The 16,791-nt window shown below is 39.1% G+C and overlaps 1 protein-coding gene across 1 annotated transcript in view; it reads right to left on the reverse strand.

The window, feature by feature from the left end:
* Positions 1-3,267, reverse strand: part of LOC121953275 (brain-enriched guanylate kinase-associated protein) — a 75,488-nt gene extending 72,221 nt beyond the window's left edge. Inside the window, exon 1 of the mRNA XM_042500266.1 lies at positions 3,251-3,267. Coding sequence (XP_042356200.1) covers positions 3,251-3,267 — 17 coding nt within the window. The remainder of the gene's footprint in view (positions 1-3,250) is intronic.
* Between the last annotated feature and the right edge of the window lie 13,524 nt (positions 3,268-16,791).

A 16,791-nucleotide genomic window follows, 5' to 3' on the forward strand; every position in this document is an offset into this window, starting at 1 on the left:
TGAAGTCACTGTCGGGCTTTGTGACCATAATGCTGTTTTCCAACACAAAAAGCTCCTGGGGATAAATTAGACGATAATGAATCGTTTCCCCTGCTGCGCTGTGACTTATCCAACTCCCCCTAGCTCCTTCATGTATCCTCGGCCCTTTAAACGGCATGTCAGTCATGGTAATAAAGTTTTATTCATGTAGAGTAGGTGTGTGTGTGTATGTGTGTGTGTGTGTGTGTGTGTGTGTAACAAGCTTCAGAGGAAATAGCAAGCATTCAATCAATTTTAACAATTTGTAGGCATATTTCACACTATTCCTGATCAGATCACATCACATCAGGGGTCCACAGCGGGAGTCACCAAAGCGGAGCCTCCCGAAACCTCACTGTGGTGTGTGTGTGTGTGTGTGTGTGTGTGTGTGTGTGTGTGTGTTGTGCAGTTTAGGACTTGGAAACCTCATATCGGCTTCAGCTGAGTTTTTGGATAAGTTTTTACATAAAGTGAGGAAAGACTTTGTCCCCCATCAGTACAATAGGAAGATAATGCCCAGGGTGAACAGGAGAAACAGTTACCGTGGTGATCATAAGGGCACCTGACTATTGTTTGAAAATGAAAATCATGTATCTACGTATCATTTAAATCTTTTTGCAAAATCCCTGATTAGGGCATTCATTTCTTACAGTCTCCAATAAGTAAGTCAATCCCATTTCCAACATTGTCTTTACGCTAAGTGACATAAAGGCCATTTGCCTCAATGGAAAAGCTTTGTGTGGCAGTAGACTGAGATAACGATAGTCAAGCTTTAGGAGCTGTACTGAATGTTAAATGGGAAGTAAATTGCAGCCCCATCTGTATCTTACTGCTGCCAAAGCACATTTACTACAGTGTGCTGCTGGCAGTTCGTAGCTCCTCATAGTCCAATGTAAACCTGCTTTATTATGCTACATAGTGCAATATATCTTTGCATTGACTGGATTGCCATCTGTCACAGGACAACAGACAATACTGGATCACGACACAGGCTAAACAACAGGTTTAATTCTCAACTTTAGGCATTATTTTAGTTGCAGTTTAGATTATATAGACTGCATTTAGGTGGGGGAGCTCTGCTGATTAGGCCAATTTGTCCTCATACCTAAAAGAGACAATAGATTATTCACCAATGACTGCCAAAACAACACTATATGATTAAATTTACATATGCAGGTTTAAACAAGACAATGTCAACTTTTGTTTTCACCCAGAACAAAATCAGCAGTCTGAGTGAAAGTCCTATGTTTGTTTTTGTTGCTTTTTTTACTATGATATTTGACTTCCTCCTTTGCTCCCCTCATAATTACTACAAATATGTAGTAAATATAAATATGGGTCGTTGAGATGTCATTTTCTTTTACTTTGGCTATCAGTAGCCTGACACCAAATAATTGGTAACTAACCGGTTAATTAAAAAAAAAAATTAAAAAATCCAATATAAAATGACGTGAAATACTGTAAGAGAGACCTTTCCTTTTACTCCACTGCTTCATTGACTAAATGTGCATTGTGCCGCTTTTCAGAGGGTTATTCATTTAGAGGCTGTGAGACTTTAATGTTTTCTATTGACTTAGGACTTTGAGGTCCAGTGTGAGTAAGCAGATTTATTTTTAGATAAAGGTTGGATTTTACATGGAAGTGAATTTACTCCTGGAAAGCACTACAAAGCCTATGGAAACAATAAGATAATAAAAGACAATAGGATAATGTTTTCTGTGGGAGTTTTGAAAAGCCTGAGAACATCAAAGCTTGTGTTACAAACTGGTATGGTTGTTTCCTACATGAGGACGATCTAAAAAAAGTAGCTACTGTTGCATGGGACGTCAAGGATCCTCCATTCTAGAAACTAAAAGTCAAATTTTCTAATCTGCTTCTCATAAGTCACCCAACTTCATGGACACGTAGTGCTAAATTGTTGTATAGTCCGCATGAGGCCTCAAGCTGAAACACCAACTTCATCTTTTTGTCTGTGCTGCACACAATAATTTTAATGTATTAAATAAAATCTAACAGAAATGTTTTCTGGAAAGACTGCTGCCTCAAGAGAGAGACTTTAAATCACAATTTCTCTTAAGTTCAACAAGATTTTTAACAAAAGAATGGAGACAATGTACAGCTGAATCACTTGGTTGTCCTCAATTTCAATCTTATCTTCATTAATAACATCATGTTATGACACTATGCACTCCACATTGTGGAAGTTTCTTTATGTGTAAAGGATGCAAAAAATCCTTCAATATCTTCAACAGATCGACAGATCTTCAGATTTGGCCTTGAATAAAAAAAAATTTTTTTTTAATTTTTAAAAAATTGTAAGACTTCAGATTCATCAAGTCAAATGAAGTTCAAGTCACCTATAATAATTCAAAAGATGTATCTCTTCTGATCAAGAAAAAAAACTCAAGCTCTCCTGAATGTAATTCCTTTTTTCAGCCCAGGGCACAGTTGTGTCTTTTTTTTTGTCTTTAAAATAGCTGCTTATGCCTACCTATAGTGGTTAAAAAGGCAAAATTAAGACACTGTGTAAAGATTTTATGTTTCATATTGCTGTATTTGTATCTATTAACATAATAGGTTGACTGTCTCTCGTTTTGTCAGTGTTTTCTGACATAAGTGTAAAATATTATGGCTCCAGAGCTACACAGTACCGCAGGCCAGCAGTTCATGTTGCACTTCACCCCTTCATAACCTTTCAAACAAGCAAGAGCAGTCAGACACAGAGACAGAGAGAGAAGACAGAGGTGGCATACCAAAGAGATGATTCACGCTATTTATACATTGTGTGTAAGATCACATCCTGAGTAGAGATTTCTCCATTGTTAAAATTCTGTCAAAGCGAATGAGTTCAGTCCTCGCTTGGGTTGCCACGACAACACAGTCGTGACATACCTGTGCTCCCTTGCCTGACGGAGGACGAGAAGTAATCGCCTCACAGACTGTTGAAATACAACACTATGCAGACAGAGAAGTATTAGATCTAAACTGTACAGAAACTGCTGCCTATTTCCTGGTTTTATATTCATGTTTGGTATATATCAGTTTAATATAGTGCCTTATATTTTTATTCTTTAGGCTTCATTTCTCACAAAGTAAATGCTCAAACTGTATTTTAGTTTATCGCCATGCTCGTGGCACAAGGATGGCATATTGGTCTGTTATCCTACCACTTTGGTTTAAACTGAAAGGTGTAACAACTGTTGGACAGATTGCCATGAAACTTACTACAGACATTAATGTCCCCTTCATGTCTGGGACACACTGCATACATGAACGGAGCGAGACAACAACCTAACTGAACTGCTGCGGTTTGAACACTTGGGGTGTTCACACTGACAGCGTTGTTGCTGCATGCTGCTGCAGAGCTGCCTACTGCTGTAATTACTGTATTTCCACAATTAAAAGTTTATAGTCCACACCTTTATGAAACCGTGCCAGCTTCTGCATTGACAATAACATGGTCTGCAAATATTTCACAATAAAATGCCTTGTGTCAACAATTGATGGAATTCTGTCCACAGAAACATTCTCAGAGGGCTTTTATTTTGAAATGGAGACAGGAAAGGTGACGCAGTAACACAGACGCTTAAAAAACACATAAAAAACAGGTTCCACTACACTAGGTCGGGAACTGAAACTCAGTTACAAATTAGAACCGAGTACTTAATGCCAACTACTGGGTACCCATGAGGCACTCTATAGGCTGACAGCAGCCTATTAAGTGCCTCTATGAGCACCATCAGCATTTGGGCTTGGCAGAGGTCTGTTCTCTCAGAGTACCCTTCTAGTTTTCAATGGATCACTTCAAGCGACTTCTTTCCCATAAAAGTAGTCCAGTGACTAGTAATGTGATTGATTGTTAATATGGAAATATTGATTACAGTTGCTTTAAGGAGATTAATTCTTTGTTGTCATTGCTGGAGTCTGCAAAAAATATTTCCATATACAATTTCAGTGGCTGCACACCAGCAAAATAACATACATATCATACTCTTATTTATGTGAAAATCAAACTCTCATGAAAACTATTTTATATTAAAACACATAGAGGATTGAATAAATGACTGACTTCTGAATCTGAATTCAGAGACTACTGTTTAGACGATCCTGCCACTCCACAGCATACAGTAGCTCAGCTCAGCACTACAGAGCACAAAGAGGTACAAAGGGCCATGACGACTAGATTTCGCCTTTGAAGAAAGGATCCTGCACTTTTCACCTTCAAGGCTTTTTTCCTTTATCATCACAGCCCAGACAGGACATCTGGCGATCCACCATGCAAAACACTGCAGGAGGTGACCAGGGCTTGGTGAGCTTTGTGTGCATGTAGGCTGAACATACAGCAGCATGCATAGCCCTCCAGGGTGCAATGAAGTATTTATCGAGGTGTAATGGGTGCAATAGGTGCACAGCTTGTTCAATATGTAGCACATAAGACTGCTATGTGTGTTTATTTGACAAGAAGCCTCTTGTCGGGTGAAACAGCATTTTTTTATTTTTTTTATTTTTTTGCAATCCAACACACAACAGAGGCTGGAGAACAAATTGTTGTTGATGTAATAGAAGCAGTCTCTGAACCATAACCCTGAACAAGCAAGATCAGGACTGAAGCTAATGTATTAATGAGCTGCAAGAACAAAGAAAGAATAATTCATCAGAGTTAAAATAGCTTGTGTAAGGACAGTGAGATCAAGTTAAAAACCCCTGTGCTGAAGAGCTGTATCCTATGTATTTTATATGTAACATTAAAATGCCATATATATTCTACCCCTCTGACATATAGCACGTAGACTTTGTGTTTATAAGATGCTTTAGGTCTACAGTATGGGCGCTCCGGAGGCTTATGTTGCTCCGCTGACCCAGTCCTGTTGGCTTTGACAGAGCTTTATAAATGCTGTGTGGCAGACAGGCGTATCTCCAATAGTCCAGGGAGCGACAGGGCTGGTGAGGTGGGAAGTCAAAGAGTGAAGGAGCCTTAAGATTTAGCCATGTGACTCACAGGGGTCTGAATCAGAAGAAACAGATCCATGTGCACACTCAAAGACAAACCCTTGGGTACGCTCCAAGGCAGATCCTTCATCTACCACTTCCAGATGCTACAGTAGTCCACGCTCACAAATGACTCCTGCATAAATCTGTGCTCTCATCGTCCCGGAAATAATTAGACAGAAGAATGAGAGAGTGGGGAGGTGGTAAACTGCTCCAGGCTAACCTGGCAGGAGCCTTCGTATGGCATCTGCTTTTGGATGCTACGTGCCTAGCTTAGGGAAATACGAGAGAGATGAACAAATAAAGCCTCTTTAGGCATATTCCTCAAAGTCTGAGAGAGGCCCAGTGGGCTAGTATGATATTTCCCAAGGGCTGGAGCGGGAGGCAAAGTGGATCATGGGTAGATACAGCTGATGAAGGTGAGCTGAAACATTTGTAAAGACCTAATTAAAAGTCACAGCGAGTCAACTAAAGCCAATACAGCTTTACTTCTCTGTGCTTTTTAATGAGCTGGCTGTTTGTACTTTTAATCACTCTTCTGTCCTTGGTTTATCAAAACTAAATTCACCTACGACTGTAACAGTATATGCTCCTACAAGAAACTTCTTCTACTCTTGAATTCATGGAATTGAATTCTTTGACAATTAGTTCCAGTGACTTTTTTCAAGCTTGCAGAAAATTGAATTTTAAAAATTAAAATAACTGATGAGTTTTAAACCACGGACAGAAAATGACCTGAACCTGTCGTGCTAAGTGTCCCTAATGACCTGTTTATGTGCTGTCTTCTGTGTTTGGTTGACTGAAGACACATTTCCACCCTGGTGGACAATAAAGATTGAATCTATTCTATTCTATTCTATTCAATTTAAGAGATTTTTATCTTAAATCAACTCTAATCTAACAAATTGATCTTACTTTAAAAAATCTTGGAGACTGATTGCCTTGAAAAAGTAAAGTAAATCTGACTTTAAATCTTAATTTAAGTTAATTTAAGTACAATTTTAACTTTATATTGAAGTGATAAGTTTATTGGAAATTTAGCCCTACATACTTAATTTTGTTAAGTTGTTTTTCAACACAGACCTTATTTTTGGATGTTTTTGTGTCTGAGTGACTGATGGGAACAACAATTTTTTAAATTGGTCCAGGATTGAAAGACAGGGTGCTGCAGCCGGCAGCAGTGAAACAGGCAGCAATGTAACCACTCAGGGCATAAGTGAGTGTTATGTCCATTAAAATTGCTTGTTTTTGCTTCTGACAGGCTCAGATTGTTATGACAACATTATGGAAAGGACACTACGAGAAATAAAACATTTTACTTTTCGTTTAATCTGGTCTTTTTGTTCTTGTCTTTCTGCAACAACTCACCTCGCCAGATGTAAAAACGAGACTTCTCCTTGAGTGAGACTTGGTTAGAAAAAAAATATATATATATACAGTATTTTTCCACTCTCACTTATCATCACAACCTGAGTCTGTCAGTGGCAAAAACATGCCCTTTTAGTGGACATAAATAGACAGTACGTTGTTGCCCCAAATTTCCATTACAGCCTGGCTCCTGGCTGCAGCCCTCTCACCTAATCCTGAACTACTTAAAAAAATAGTTGTTTCTTTAGTCACTTAGACTCATTAAGCATGAGAAAATATGCTCCATTTACCATTTATAAGAGCAGAATGCAATCTTTTGGGCATCAACATGTCACCTTTCAGTTTCAGTCTGACAGTGATGTTTGTGTTACACTTTTGTGGAAGGTTCAGCATTTCAACTGTCTGGCACAAGTGAACAAATCATCCCATAAAGAGGATAATGATAAGAATCTTGAAAAAAATAAAAGAATAATGGTGATTATAGCAATCTACCACGCAGGGAACTCTGAAGCGAAAAATTAGCACAAGATGGAAAATATGATTTACCACAAAGTTTAAATTACCTACAATAAAAGGGTATAATCAAAATATTATTGTCATAAAAACTGACTTTTATGAAGCCAACATTTTATTAATGTACTCTTCTTCTCCTCTGTGCTCTTCATACTGTACATTTGGCATGTAAAGCCAGTGAGTTTGTGCTGTTTTGTCAGTGCCCAATGATTTCAATTTATTCGGCATTGATCTAAAACAGCTTACAAGTACAGTACAAGTAAACAAGTAAAGTACAACAAAAACAGCCTTTGGCTTATTATCTACAAGTAGACTCATTTTAGAAAACTGAGGAGGAGCAGAGCATGCTGTGCCGCTGGGGTTTGTGGAAAATATGATTTATCTGGACAGCCTTCAAAACTTGTTCATTCAAATGTTTGGATCCATTTCTGTGTTTGGCTGTTAGAATGACCAAATATTTCTTTAGAGTAACCTGTCTCTGTTATGAATGATGCTTAATATGTTTCTTGACAGGTTGAATAAATGTAATATTTGTAAACTAGAATCGCCTCAATATTCTAGCAAAGCTTAAGATGTGCTCTCCATACTGATCAAATTTTTCTGACATTTCTGAAGTCATGATACATTCATTACATGCTATTTAAATGTAAAAAAAACCAAAAAAAAACAGCAACACTGTAGCATTCAAAAAGTTAGCACTCATTTTTTTTCCAGCAGATTAATTAAAGCCTTTCCATTGCACAGGAAGTTTGAAACTCACTTCAAAGACCTAAAGTTTCCCTCTGGACAGCACCTTATCCAAAGAGCTGTTTGCTCTAATTATGTAACAGGAAGCAACGATCATCTCTAAAAAAAATTCAAAAAAATCAATGTTTCCTCACTTGCTGGAGGTGAAAGCAATTAACTTCTAGATGTAATGATCATGTTATGCTGACATGCAGATTATAAAGCCACCTAAAGGCAACATCTGGAAGGAGAGTTCACAATTCACTCCCTGAAATACAGAGTGATCAACTAATCAAGTAAAATACAACACTATGGATTTACCCTTCTCGCTCTCTCTTAATCTATACAAGGTGAGGAGTTCGGTTTAATGAGAACAACTTTCTCTCTCATGACGCGCTTGTTCGGCCATAATTGCCTCTCTGTGGTATCATCTTGCCCAGCGAATGAATATGAGAGTTAATTGAGGGCTGTGAAAACATTTGCCGCCTCATTATTCTCACGCCAATAAAAATCCAAATGACAGCTGAATTGACTGAAGAGGCAAAAAACCCAGCGTACTTCAACTAAACCAAACAGCCTTCACTTCTTCTGCTGCAGAGATTACGGTGACAAAAAGCTCCAGTTTACTTGAACACGCTGTACAACATCGTAATCATATTCTCCAAACATGCTGCACTGTTGAATGCAGAGCAGCGCACGCAGCCCTGTTGTGAGCAGACTATGCAACACATGGACATAATGGCACCAACAGCAACTCACAACAATTATTATTTTCATAAGTGTGGCAAAGCATCTACACACACTTATCTCAAAACAGCAAATAAAGCCAGGCATGCACTTCTCCTCTTTCTCGCCTTACCGTTTATATGCTTTTCGCCTCATTTTCAGCACATAAGATCACAATATTCATGTGCCTGTGCATCCCGTCAGAGCGGCATGCATTTAGAAAAAGCCTCCTCTAATTCTGACTGGAGACAGGCTGGTAGGCAGAGAGAGAGGAGAGAGAGAAAGTGAGAGAGGGAGCTGAGCACTGAATGGAGCAGGAGGAGGTGTATGGGAAGAGGAGGGGTTACTGGAGTGATGGAGAGAAGAAGAGGAAGGAGAGAGAGGTGTGGTGGTTGTGGTGTCACCGCCGGGAGGAGAGGTGGTAAAAAGTAAAAGTGGCTCACCTCGCGTCATGCTGCATCTCTCCATCAGATTCCTGGTAAGAAGAGAAGAAGAGAGGGTAAAATGATTAGATTTATTTATCAAGCAGATTTATCTGGCGCCGCCGCTGCCGCTGCATGCTGTGGAGTGCCTCTTATCTGGTGTTTAACGAGCTCTCAAAGCGGCTACGTCTCAGCAAACAAATATATCCATTATTTCTCACTCTCTTACACACACACACACACAAACACACACACACACACACATATATATATATATCAGTTTTGAGAGCATAAAGTGACAGAGGGAGGAGGGAGAGAGACAGAGCAAGAAATGACAGATTAACAGTGCAAAAGAAAAATGCTGTGTGCTGCAGAAATGAAAAGAAAGTGCCCGAGGGTGAGAGGCAGACTTACATGCTGTAAGAAAAACACAAGAGATGAATGATAGAAAATGGACAGTTCCAGAAGGAGAGGTAAGAAGGCAAACAAACCTGAGGAACTGTACTTATAGAAGTCAATTTGAAATAATACTATAATTGGAAATACTTTTCTTGGCTTTCTTGACTAGAGTTAGATGAGAAGACTGATATCATTCTGTATTATGTTAAGTACGAAGCAACCACCAGCAGGCTGTTAGCTTAGCCTAGCGCAAACACTGGAAACAGCTAGCCTGGCTCTGGCCTTACATAAAAAAAAACAGTTTACCAGCGTTAAAACCTCATCAAAATATAAATATTATCACTCTCTTGAAACAGTCAGTTTAGGTTTTACGTGTGTGCTTTGATGCGATGTGATGCGATGTGATGCGATGCAATACGATACGATGCAATACGATACGATGCAATACAATACAACTTGTCTTGGACTCTGCTGCACAGATGATGCCTCCACAGTTATGATTCTCAAAAAATCACACCATTACATTAAAACAGTAACATATGTTGTTTTGGAAATGGTCATTTATGTAATTTAGAAGTTGGTGGGAATAGGCCGAGACCTATTCTGTTGCTGAGGTATAGGGGAGCTTTGAGAAAACAATAACGCATATTTACCAAAATCTGTATTCCAAAAACGATTCCAACATGATACACAGCATATAAAATATACAAGATGGAGGTGACGCCCCCTCGGTTATGCTTCATCATGTCTTCATCGTGTATCCTCATATATAGATGAATGTGAGAGCAGGGCCTGGTTTGCACACATTCGTTTGTTATCCATGAATTATGCATGACATGGATTCCACACAAGCATTTACATTTTCACTTGGGCTTAATTCTTTGGTGCAGAACCAATTACTCAATGCATCCCCTTGACCAGAGTCGACATGGCAGAGCATATATGTGCAGTCAAGGTCCAAAACAAAAATTGGACATAGCTACTGTGACACTACAGCGATAAAAACCTTTCCCATTTTATGTTCATGAACTTTATAAAGCCAGATGACGTTTGTGTGTTGTTAGTGCTGCAGCAGGTTAGTGTGTGTACAGGTATTTGTGAGTGCCAAGTCGCATGCAGTTTCAGCCTGCCTCAGGATTTATAGTGGCGGATTCAGTGAGGTATATGAATGTCACAGGTACACAACTTCAACATGCGGTCTGTGAGAGTGCAGTGTGTGTTTGTGAGCACGTGTGTGCAGTGCTTCATGATGTTGTGTGGGTGTTACAAACAGTGTGAGTGATACAGCAGGATGACTCATACAGCTACTGAATGAGACAACGCTCAGTAATCCCCTCTGTCCATCCCTCCATCCCAGCATCCCTCTGTTCGGGGAGGGCAAGCCTAGAGAGAGTGGGGGAGGAGGAGGACTGGATCGGCATTCCTGGAAGGCATCACCGAATGATAATCTGCTGCTGTGCCTACTATGGATGTGCATACATTCAGTGAAAACATGCAAAATGTGCCCTTTATTCTGCTGTTGCTAATTTATTTAATTTACCACCATTAGATGCTAGTTAGTGGTAAATGGTTATGATGTTGTATTTTGAATTACAGCTGACAAACACAAAAAATACCCATTTTTGATCATTACAGAGCAACTTAAAAACGTATGAAAATTTTATCATTGCTGACTAGTCATGGTCAAACCTCTGACTTTGCTGCAGTGAGAATTGTACTTCACAGTGTGTCAGTACACAGTGACATCACTGTTGGGTGTGGTTACAAATGCAACACCTCAAACCACACCCAGCTGTAATTCAAGGTGGACACTTCAAATTTCAACTAAAGAGGACTGCAGGTCCACACTAAATTCAGTCAGTCAGTCATTTTCTGTAACCGCTTGTCCTCGTAAGGGTCGCGGGGGGGCTGGAGCCAATCCCAGCTGTCATCGGGCGGAAGGCAGGGTACACCCTGGACAGTTTGCCAGACCATCGCAGGGCCGACACATATAGACAAACAACCATACACGCTCACAATCACACCTAAGGGCAATTTAGAGTCACCAATCAACCTGAGCTGCATGTCTTTGGACTGTGGGAGGAACCCGGAGACCTCGGAGAGAACCCATGCAGACACGGGGAGAACATGCAAACTCCGCACAGAAAGGCCCCCGCCCGCACCGAACCCCGTTCCAACTGGGATTTGAACCAGGGACGTCGATTATTGGTGCCTTTTCATACCCACTGCTGTCTGATATTGACGCCAAAGGCATGTTTAGCATCTTTATGAGATGCACCTAACTTTTTCAGCTAACTCCAATTTAAACACATTTGCACCTATACTTGATGCAGGCACCAACAGATGTAGTGCAAAGAGATAAAAAGTCGGCAAAGGTAGAAAGTGAGATGAGGTCAGTGGCTCAAACCAGACCAGGCTGTAATCCACAAAACCACTGTTCATGTCCCCTGTGAATCCAAAATTAAGCATTGCCTTAACATAATGTTATGTCACTTCCGTAGCCATGTTCTTTGTGACACCAAAAGTCAGTGTTGTTGTCATGTAATGTTGTGCAATTTACATATTGTCACACATTTTTTATATCTAAAAAACAGTTTTGTTGGCAAAAACTAACCATGACTGTTTTACAAAATTAACCACAATGTGTTTCAGCTGTGGTTCATACAGATAGGGTAATGGTTGCGATAAGTGTTTCGATGAGACGCAGAAAGTTGTTTTTTTGTTGTCGGTATTTGACAACGTGGGAATGAGAACACCTTAATCAAAACCCAGTTTTGACAGCATTTACAGCCAGCATTTTCTTTTAGCAATAGCCATTCACTGTAGCTGCATTCTGTAACCCTTTCTTCATAAAGTAGTTTTCATTGTCTGGCTGAGTTCGCCTCTTCTGCTCAGATAAAAGCTGCACGCCCACGCACAAGGGATTCACAGGACACATTGCCTACATGCACTGGCTACAGAAGACAAAAGCTCCATGTGCACATTTTGCATGATACAGAAGACAACCTTAAATCAACTACAGGACTACAGTTTCGGAAATCCATTAAAATAATTTTTAGACACATTTTTTGCCAACTTAACATAGTGCAAATAACACCAAATAAAAATAATAATGTCAATTTAAAGGTATACTTCATTACCAAATCAAAAAAGCATATCCTTCCCATTGAGCTAGTTATCAGTCTACATTTTTTTAAGTGTTAGTTGCTGAGTGTTGGAGATATTGGGTTGTAGAGATGTGTTCCATCTCTCGAATATAATGGACCTAATGGCACTCAGCTTGTGGTGCTCAAAGTGCCAAAAAATAAAATTTAAAAACTCCACAGCAATGTCTCTTTTCAAAAATCATGATCTGGTTACTCAAAAAAATCATAGACCTTGTTGTGCACAGTTTCATGAGGACCTAAACCTGCAAACTGTATCACAATACAAAAAGAAGTGTGCATCTACTTATGGACGAGAGGCTCATGCTGGTGACAGCTTGAGATGTAAACATTGATGGCGTCTGCCTTGGTTGAGCTTTAACGTTTGCTAGCACAGTGGTGCTAGGAGAGCTAGCAGTAGATGCACATTTTATTCAGTGCAGTGATAACGTTTGCAGGAGTAGTTTGGTAAAAAGAAATAGTTCTACATGACAACAAGGTCTGTGTGAGAAAGTGTGTGTGTGTATGTGTAAATATAAAAGTATGTGAATGTCATCATGAAGGTCAATAGTAATTGTGTACATGTATGAATCATCCATGTTCATGTTGTAGTATTTTGAAAGGTCTCACAGTCCTTTACTGTGTATGCAGATGCATGAGGAGGCTCCATTGTGTCTGAATGTGAAGATACAGTAGGTTGAGTGCCTTGTAGATGTTCAATTACTGTGTTAAACAGATCAGTATGACGTGTGAAATAAACTATGTAAGGCTGAATCATTGTTCTGTTACTAAAGTTTTTGGTATGGCTGTGTTCATGAAATCATGTTGTACAACAATTTTCTCTGATGCCAGATTTGCATTGTATTACAAATTTGTTTCTATTAATCTATTAATCATCAAAATGAAGATTGAAGAGAATTTTCAATATCACAGGTCGTGATTTCTGGAAAAAGACATTACTGTTGAGCTTTTCAGGTGTAACTTTTGGCGCTTTGAGCACCACAAGCTGAGTGCCATCTAGTTCCATTATTTTTAAGAGAAGGCAGACATCTGTACTGCTGATATCTAAAACATTTGGCTGCTCACACCAAAACAATATAGATTGCTAAATTGCACTAAATATATACGAGTAAAAATATATCTTTGATTTGGAGTAAACTCTTCTCTGTAACTCAATAAACAGAATTGGTTAAGAAAAAACAGAATTGCAGCTTTAAGCTTAATTTAACATTACTGTTGAATGTCTCACGTCAATATTTATTGCATAGCATTTTTGATTTTGAAAAACTGTTAACAGGATGGTGTGCTCTACAAATGTGTCATTGTATTACACTGTAGTATGTGTATATTATGATTCACCACATCGAGAGGAAACATGTTTTTCAACCTTGCTTGCACACACACATCCGTCCTTTTTTCCTCCCTCCTTGTCTGTCCAAGTCGCTAACTGTGTGAAAAGCTGCCATACAGCAGTTTTCTCTTTTGCTACCAAATGCATTCCTTTCAGTGCGTACACCCACTCAGCAGCTTAACAGTTGCTAGGGAGCTGCCATGAAGTGAAGAAATTCTAATGAGGATGCCACGTCCCAAACATCCCCCTGCTTCCTCACTGCTGGACACTGGTCAAGGTCCCTCCATTTAGCTGCAGAGTAATAGTACAACAGTGCAGCAGGGTGTGAGAGGTCACAGTACTGAGTGGCATTTCTAAGCCTGAGGCTCAAAAGCACCAAAGATGGAGAAAAGTGTTTAAATTATTAATGTATTAGCTACCTTCACACAGGCAGCCAAGCAGGATAGTGAAATTTGCTTGAAACCCAAGCCATCTTTCTCTCTTTTACTCTGGGCTTCCAGTAAATAAGCAGTAAATAACGGTGGATGTATTTTTAATATTGCATGCCAAAGGGACCAATACTTTCCCTTTGCTATCTCTGTGTTGGATGTTTGCAGGGCAGAGAGATGCTAATGCATTTAAATGAAAAGTAATATAGACCTTTACCGTAACACTCTGTTGAGAACATCTCGGCTATGACAATTCACATCCAGTGAGAAAAGGTTCATTCAAACTGCAGGTCATGCTTTCAATTCCACTCTGTGTTTCAAGTTGGACTGAGGATATGTTCTGCACATGTACTACACTGTTGTGCATGTGCATCACAAAATCATTTACATTTCCAATTCCCATTACGATAATTCATAATCATGTTTGCAGGTTGTATAGCAAGTAGGTGATGTGTCAGACGCAATTAAGCAAAACACCAAACATAAATGTAAACGTCTAATAAGTCTCAGGCGAGTGATATCTCGCTAACAAGGACAAATGTGATGCACTATATCAAAGCCTTGAATAAAGATTGAGTGAAATCATCAGAGGCTTGTGTAATCTTATTCATTTGGCTCCTCATTTCCAGCAATCTACTCTTACTGCATGATGAGAAAACACGACTTACAGAGAATGTACTGTATGGTCTTATTCTGTCTTATATATATATCTTTAAATGATCACAGCAATTAGCCTTACTATAACACATAATAAGGTCACTGTGGGTGATGTAATAACTGCATATGGTATCATAAATCTATATATTTGTGCCTGCAGTCATTATCTTCATCATGTGTTGAACATTCAAAATGTGAAATGTAGTTAAAGCAAGCAAATGCTGATTTAGAGCAACTTCTAATCTTGATTAGAATTAAACTAAGTAACACTAAGTTAATTGACTCTTATTATGCTCTGCCCCTTTTCATTTTATTTTCTGGGTCTTCAGCATGTGGTCCAGGATCCGTATAGGGTCCAGCAGGGAGGCCACCAAATCCAACATGATCATAAATCATCCTATTCTATAAAAAATATACCCCTTTTTATCTACAGCACACAAGCATGTTTACATGTACAAAATAGTCAGATTATTTCCCTTATTCAAAAAAAGACAATATTCCTACTAAGCTGTTTGTATGTCTAATAAAAAGAATATTCCACTTATACTCTTGTTTACATGCAGCTGTGAATCTCTGACTAACGTGTCCTACAGTGTTGTTTATAATGTCACAAAATGCCCTGATTCTGGATATTTAAATGGAATATGCTGTTTATATGACCCACATCAAAAAAAATTCAAAATATTGTTAAATTCAAAATAATAGGGGAAATATTGGTGTGCAACCATAGCATTGAGGTGGAGGCCAGCTTACCTATAAATCCTGGTCAAATAAATCCTTGATGTATATATATATATATATGTGTGTGTGTGTGTGTGTGTGTGTGTGTGTGTGTGTGAATAAGTCAATATTCATTATTTTAATAGCACTATAAAAAGGCATGCTTATTCATGGCACTGTAGGTTGCCCTATGTTTTTGTGGACCAAATTTAATATTCAATTCAGTTATATGTAGAAAGGGGTCCCCGTTTGGTCTCTTTTTCAGTAAGGGGGTCCTTGGCCCAAAAAGACAGCCGTTATTAACTGTACATGATCTGTTTTAAATAAAATAAATAAGTATTTAATATACATTGTAGCACGCAGCTAAACGGAACTGGCAATGCCATGTTTCTTTTTGTCAACTTTGTCCAACCTGACAACAGTTAGCAAAGAGGGCCTAACTTTCAATTGGTCATTTGTAGGAATCTCTTACCACCTTTCACAGTAAAAACTTATCATTATCTAGGCAGCTTTCACAGCACCAGAGTTTATGATGCAGTAATTAAAATGAGAGTACACTCACTTCTTCAAGCTAACTACATCTCTGGAAAAGATGATTAAATTCTTAGTTCATGCTGAAGAAGCATGTTTCAGACTTTATGTTCTTGGCCACAAACTCCCTCCATCAGGCTATAAGCAGCAGCTGGCAGCTTAATGTATATCAACTGAGAAGGTAGCAGATGGTAGTTTACACCCTCCCACTGCCAACAGAGGTGTTGGAAGACATACATTGACAAAAACAACTAGGTTAGTCCAACACTCCCAACTATGCACGGGAACTATTTTCCTTCAAGGACAGAAAAAAATGTTGACAGGTTGTTTTGCAACACAGTCCCCCTAGATATTACATTCATATTTGACAATTCAGCAACTCGTGATTTACATCCAATGCCACTTTATGGTGCCAATGAAGAGTCATTTGCTGCATATGTAGTGAGGTAGAAAGTAAAAGTGTGGAGGTTGAGGTCAGGCTGGTGAAAAGGTATGCAGCACAATTTTCATGCAGGAGAGCAGAGTTTGTGCCCTTTCACAGATCTCTTAAGCCTCCTGCAGACTGTGAAGTTTTTGCAATCATATACATTTCTGCGACATTGGTCTTAATAAACTTGGGTACAACATCAAGTCTGATATATGCAGACTGTGCGATGACATCACCTACTGAATCACAGGCTACAACCTATGTCCATCCACATCAATACACATGAACAAAAGTCCTCAGTGTGCATTATTCATCTACGCCACTGTAGTGGTAAGAGCAAAATGTAAACAAACAAATCAAGCCCTCGCTATAG

Source organism: Plectropomus leopardus, chromosome 14, assembly GCF_008729295.1.
Source record: "Plectropomus leopardus isolate mb chromosome 14, YSFRI_Pleo_2.0, whole genome shotgun sequence".
Taxonomy (NCBI): domain Eukaryota; kingdom Metazoa; phylum Chordata; class Actinopteri; order Perciformes; family Serranidae; genus Plectropomus; species Plectropomus leopardus.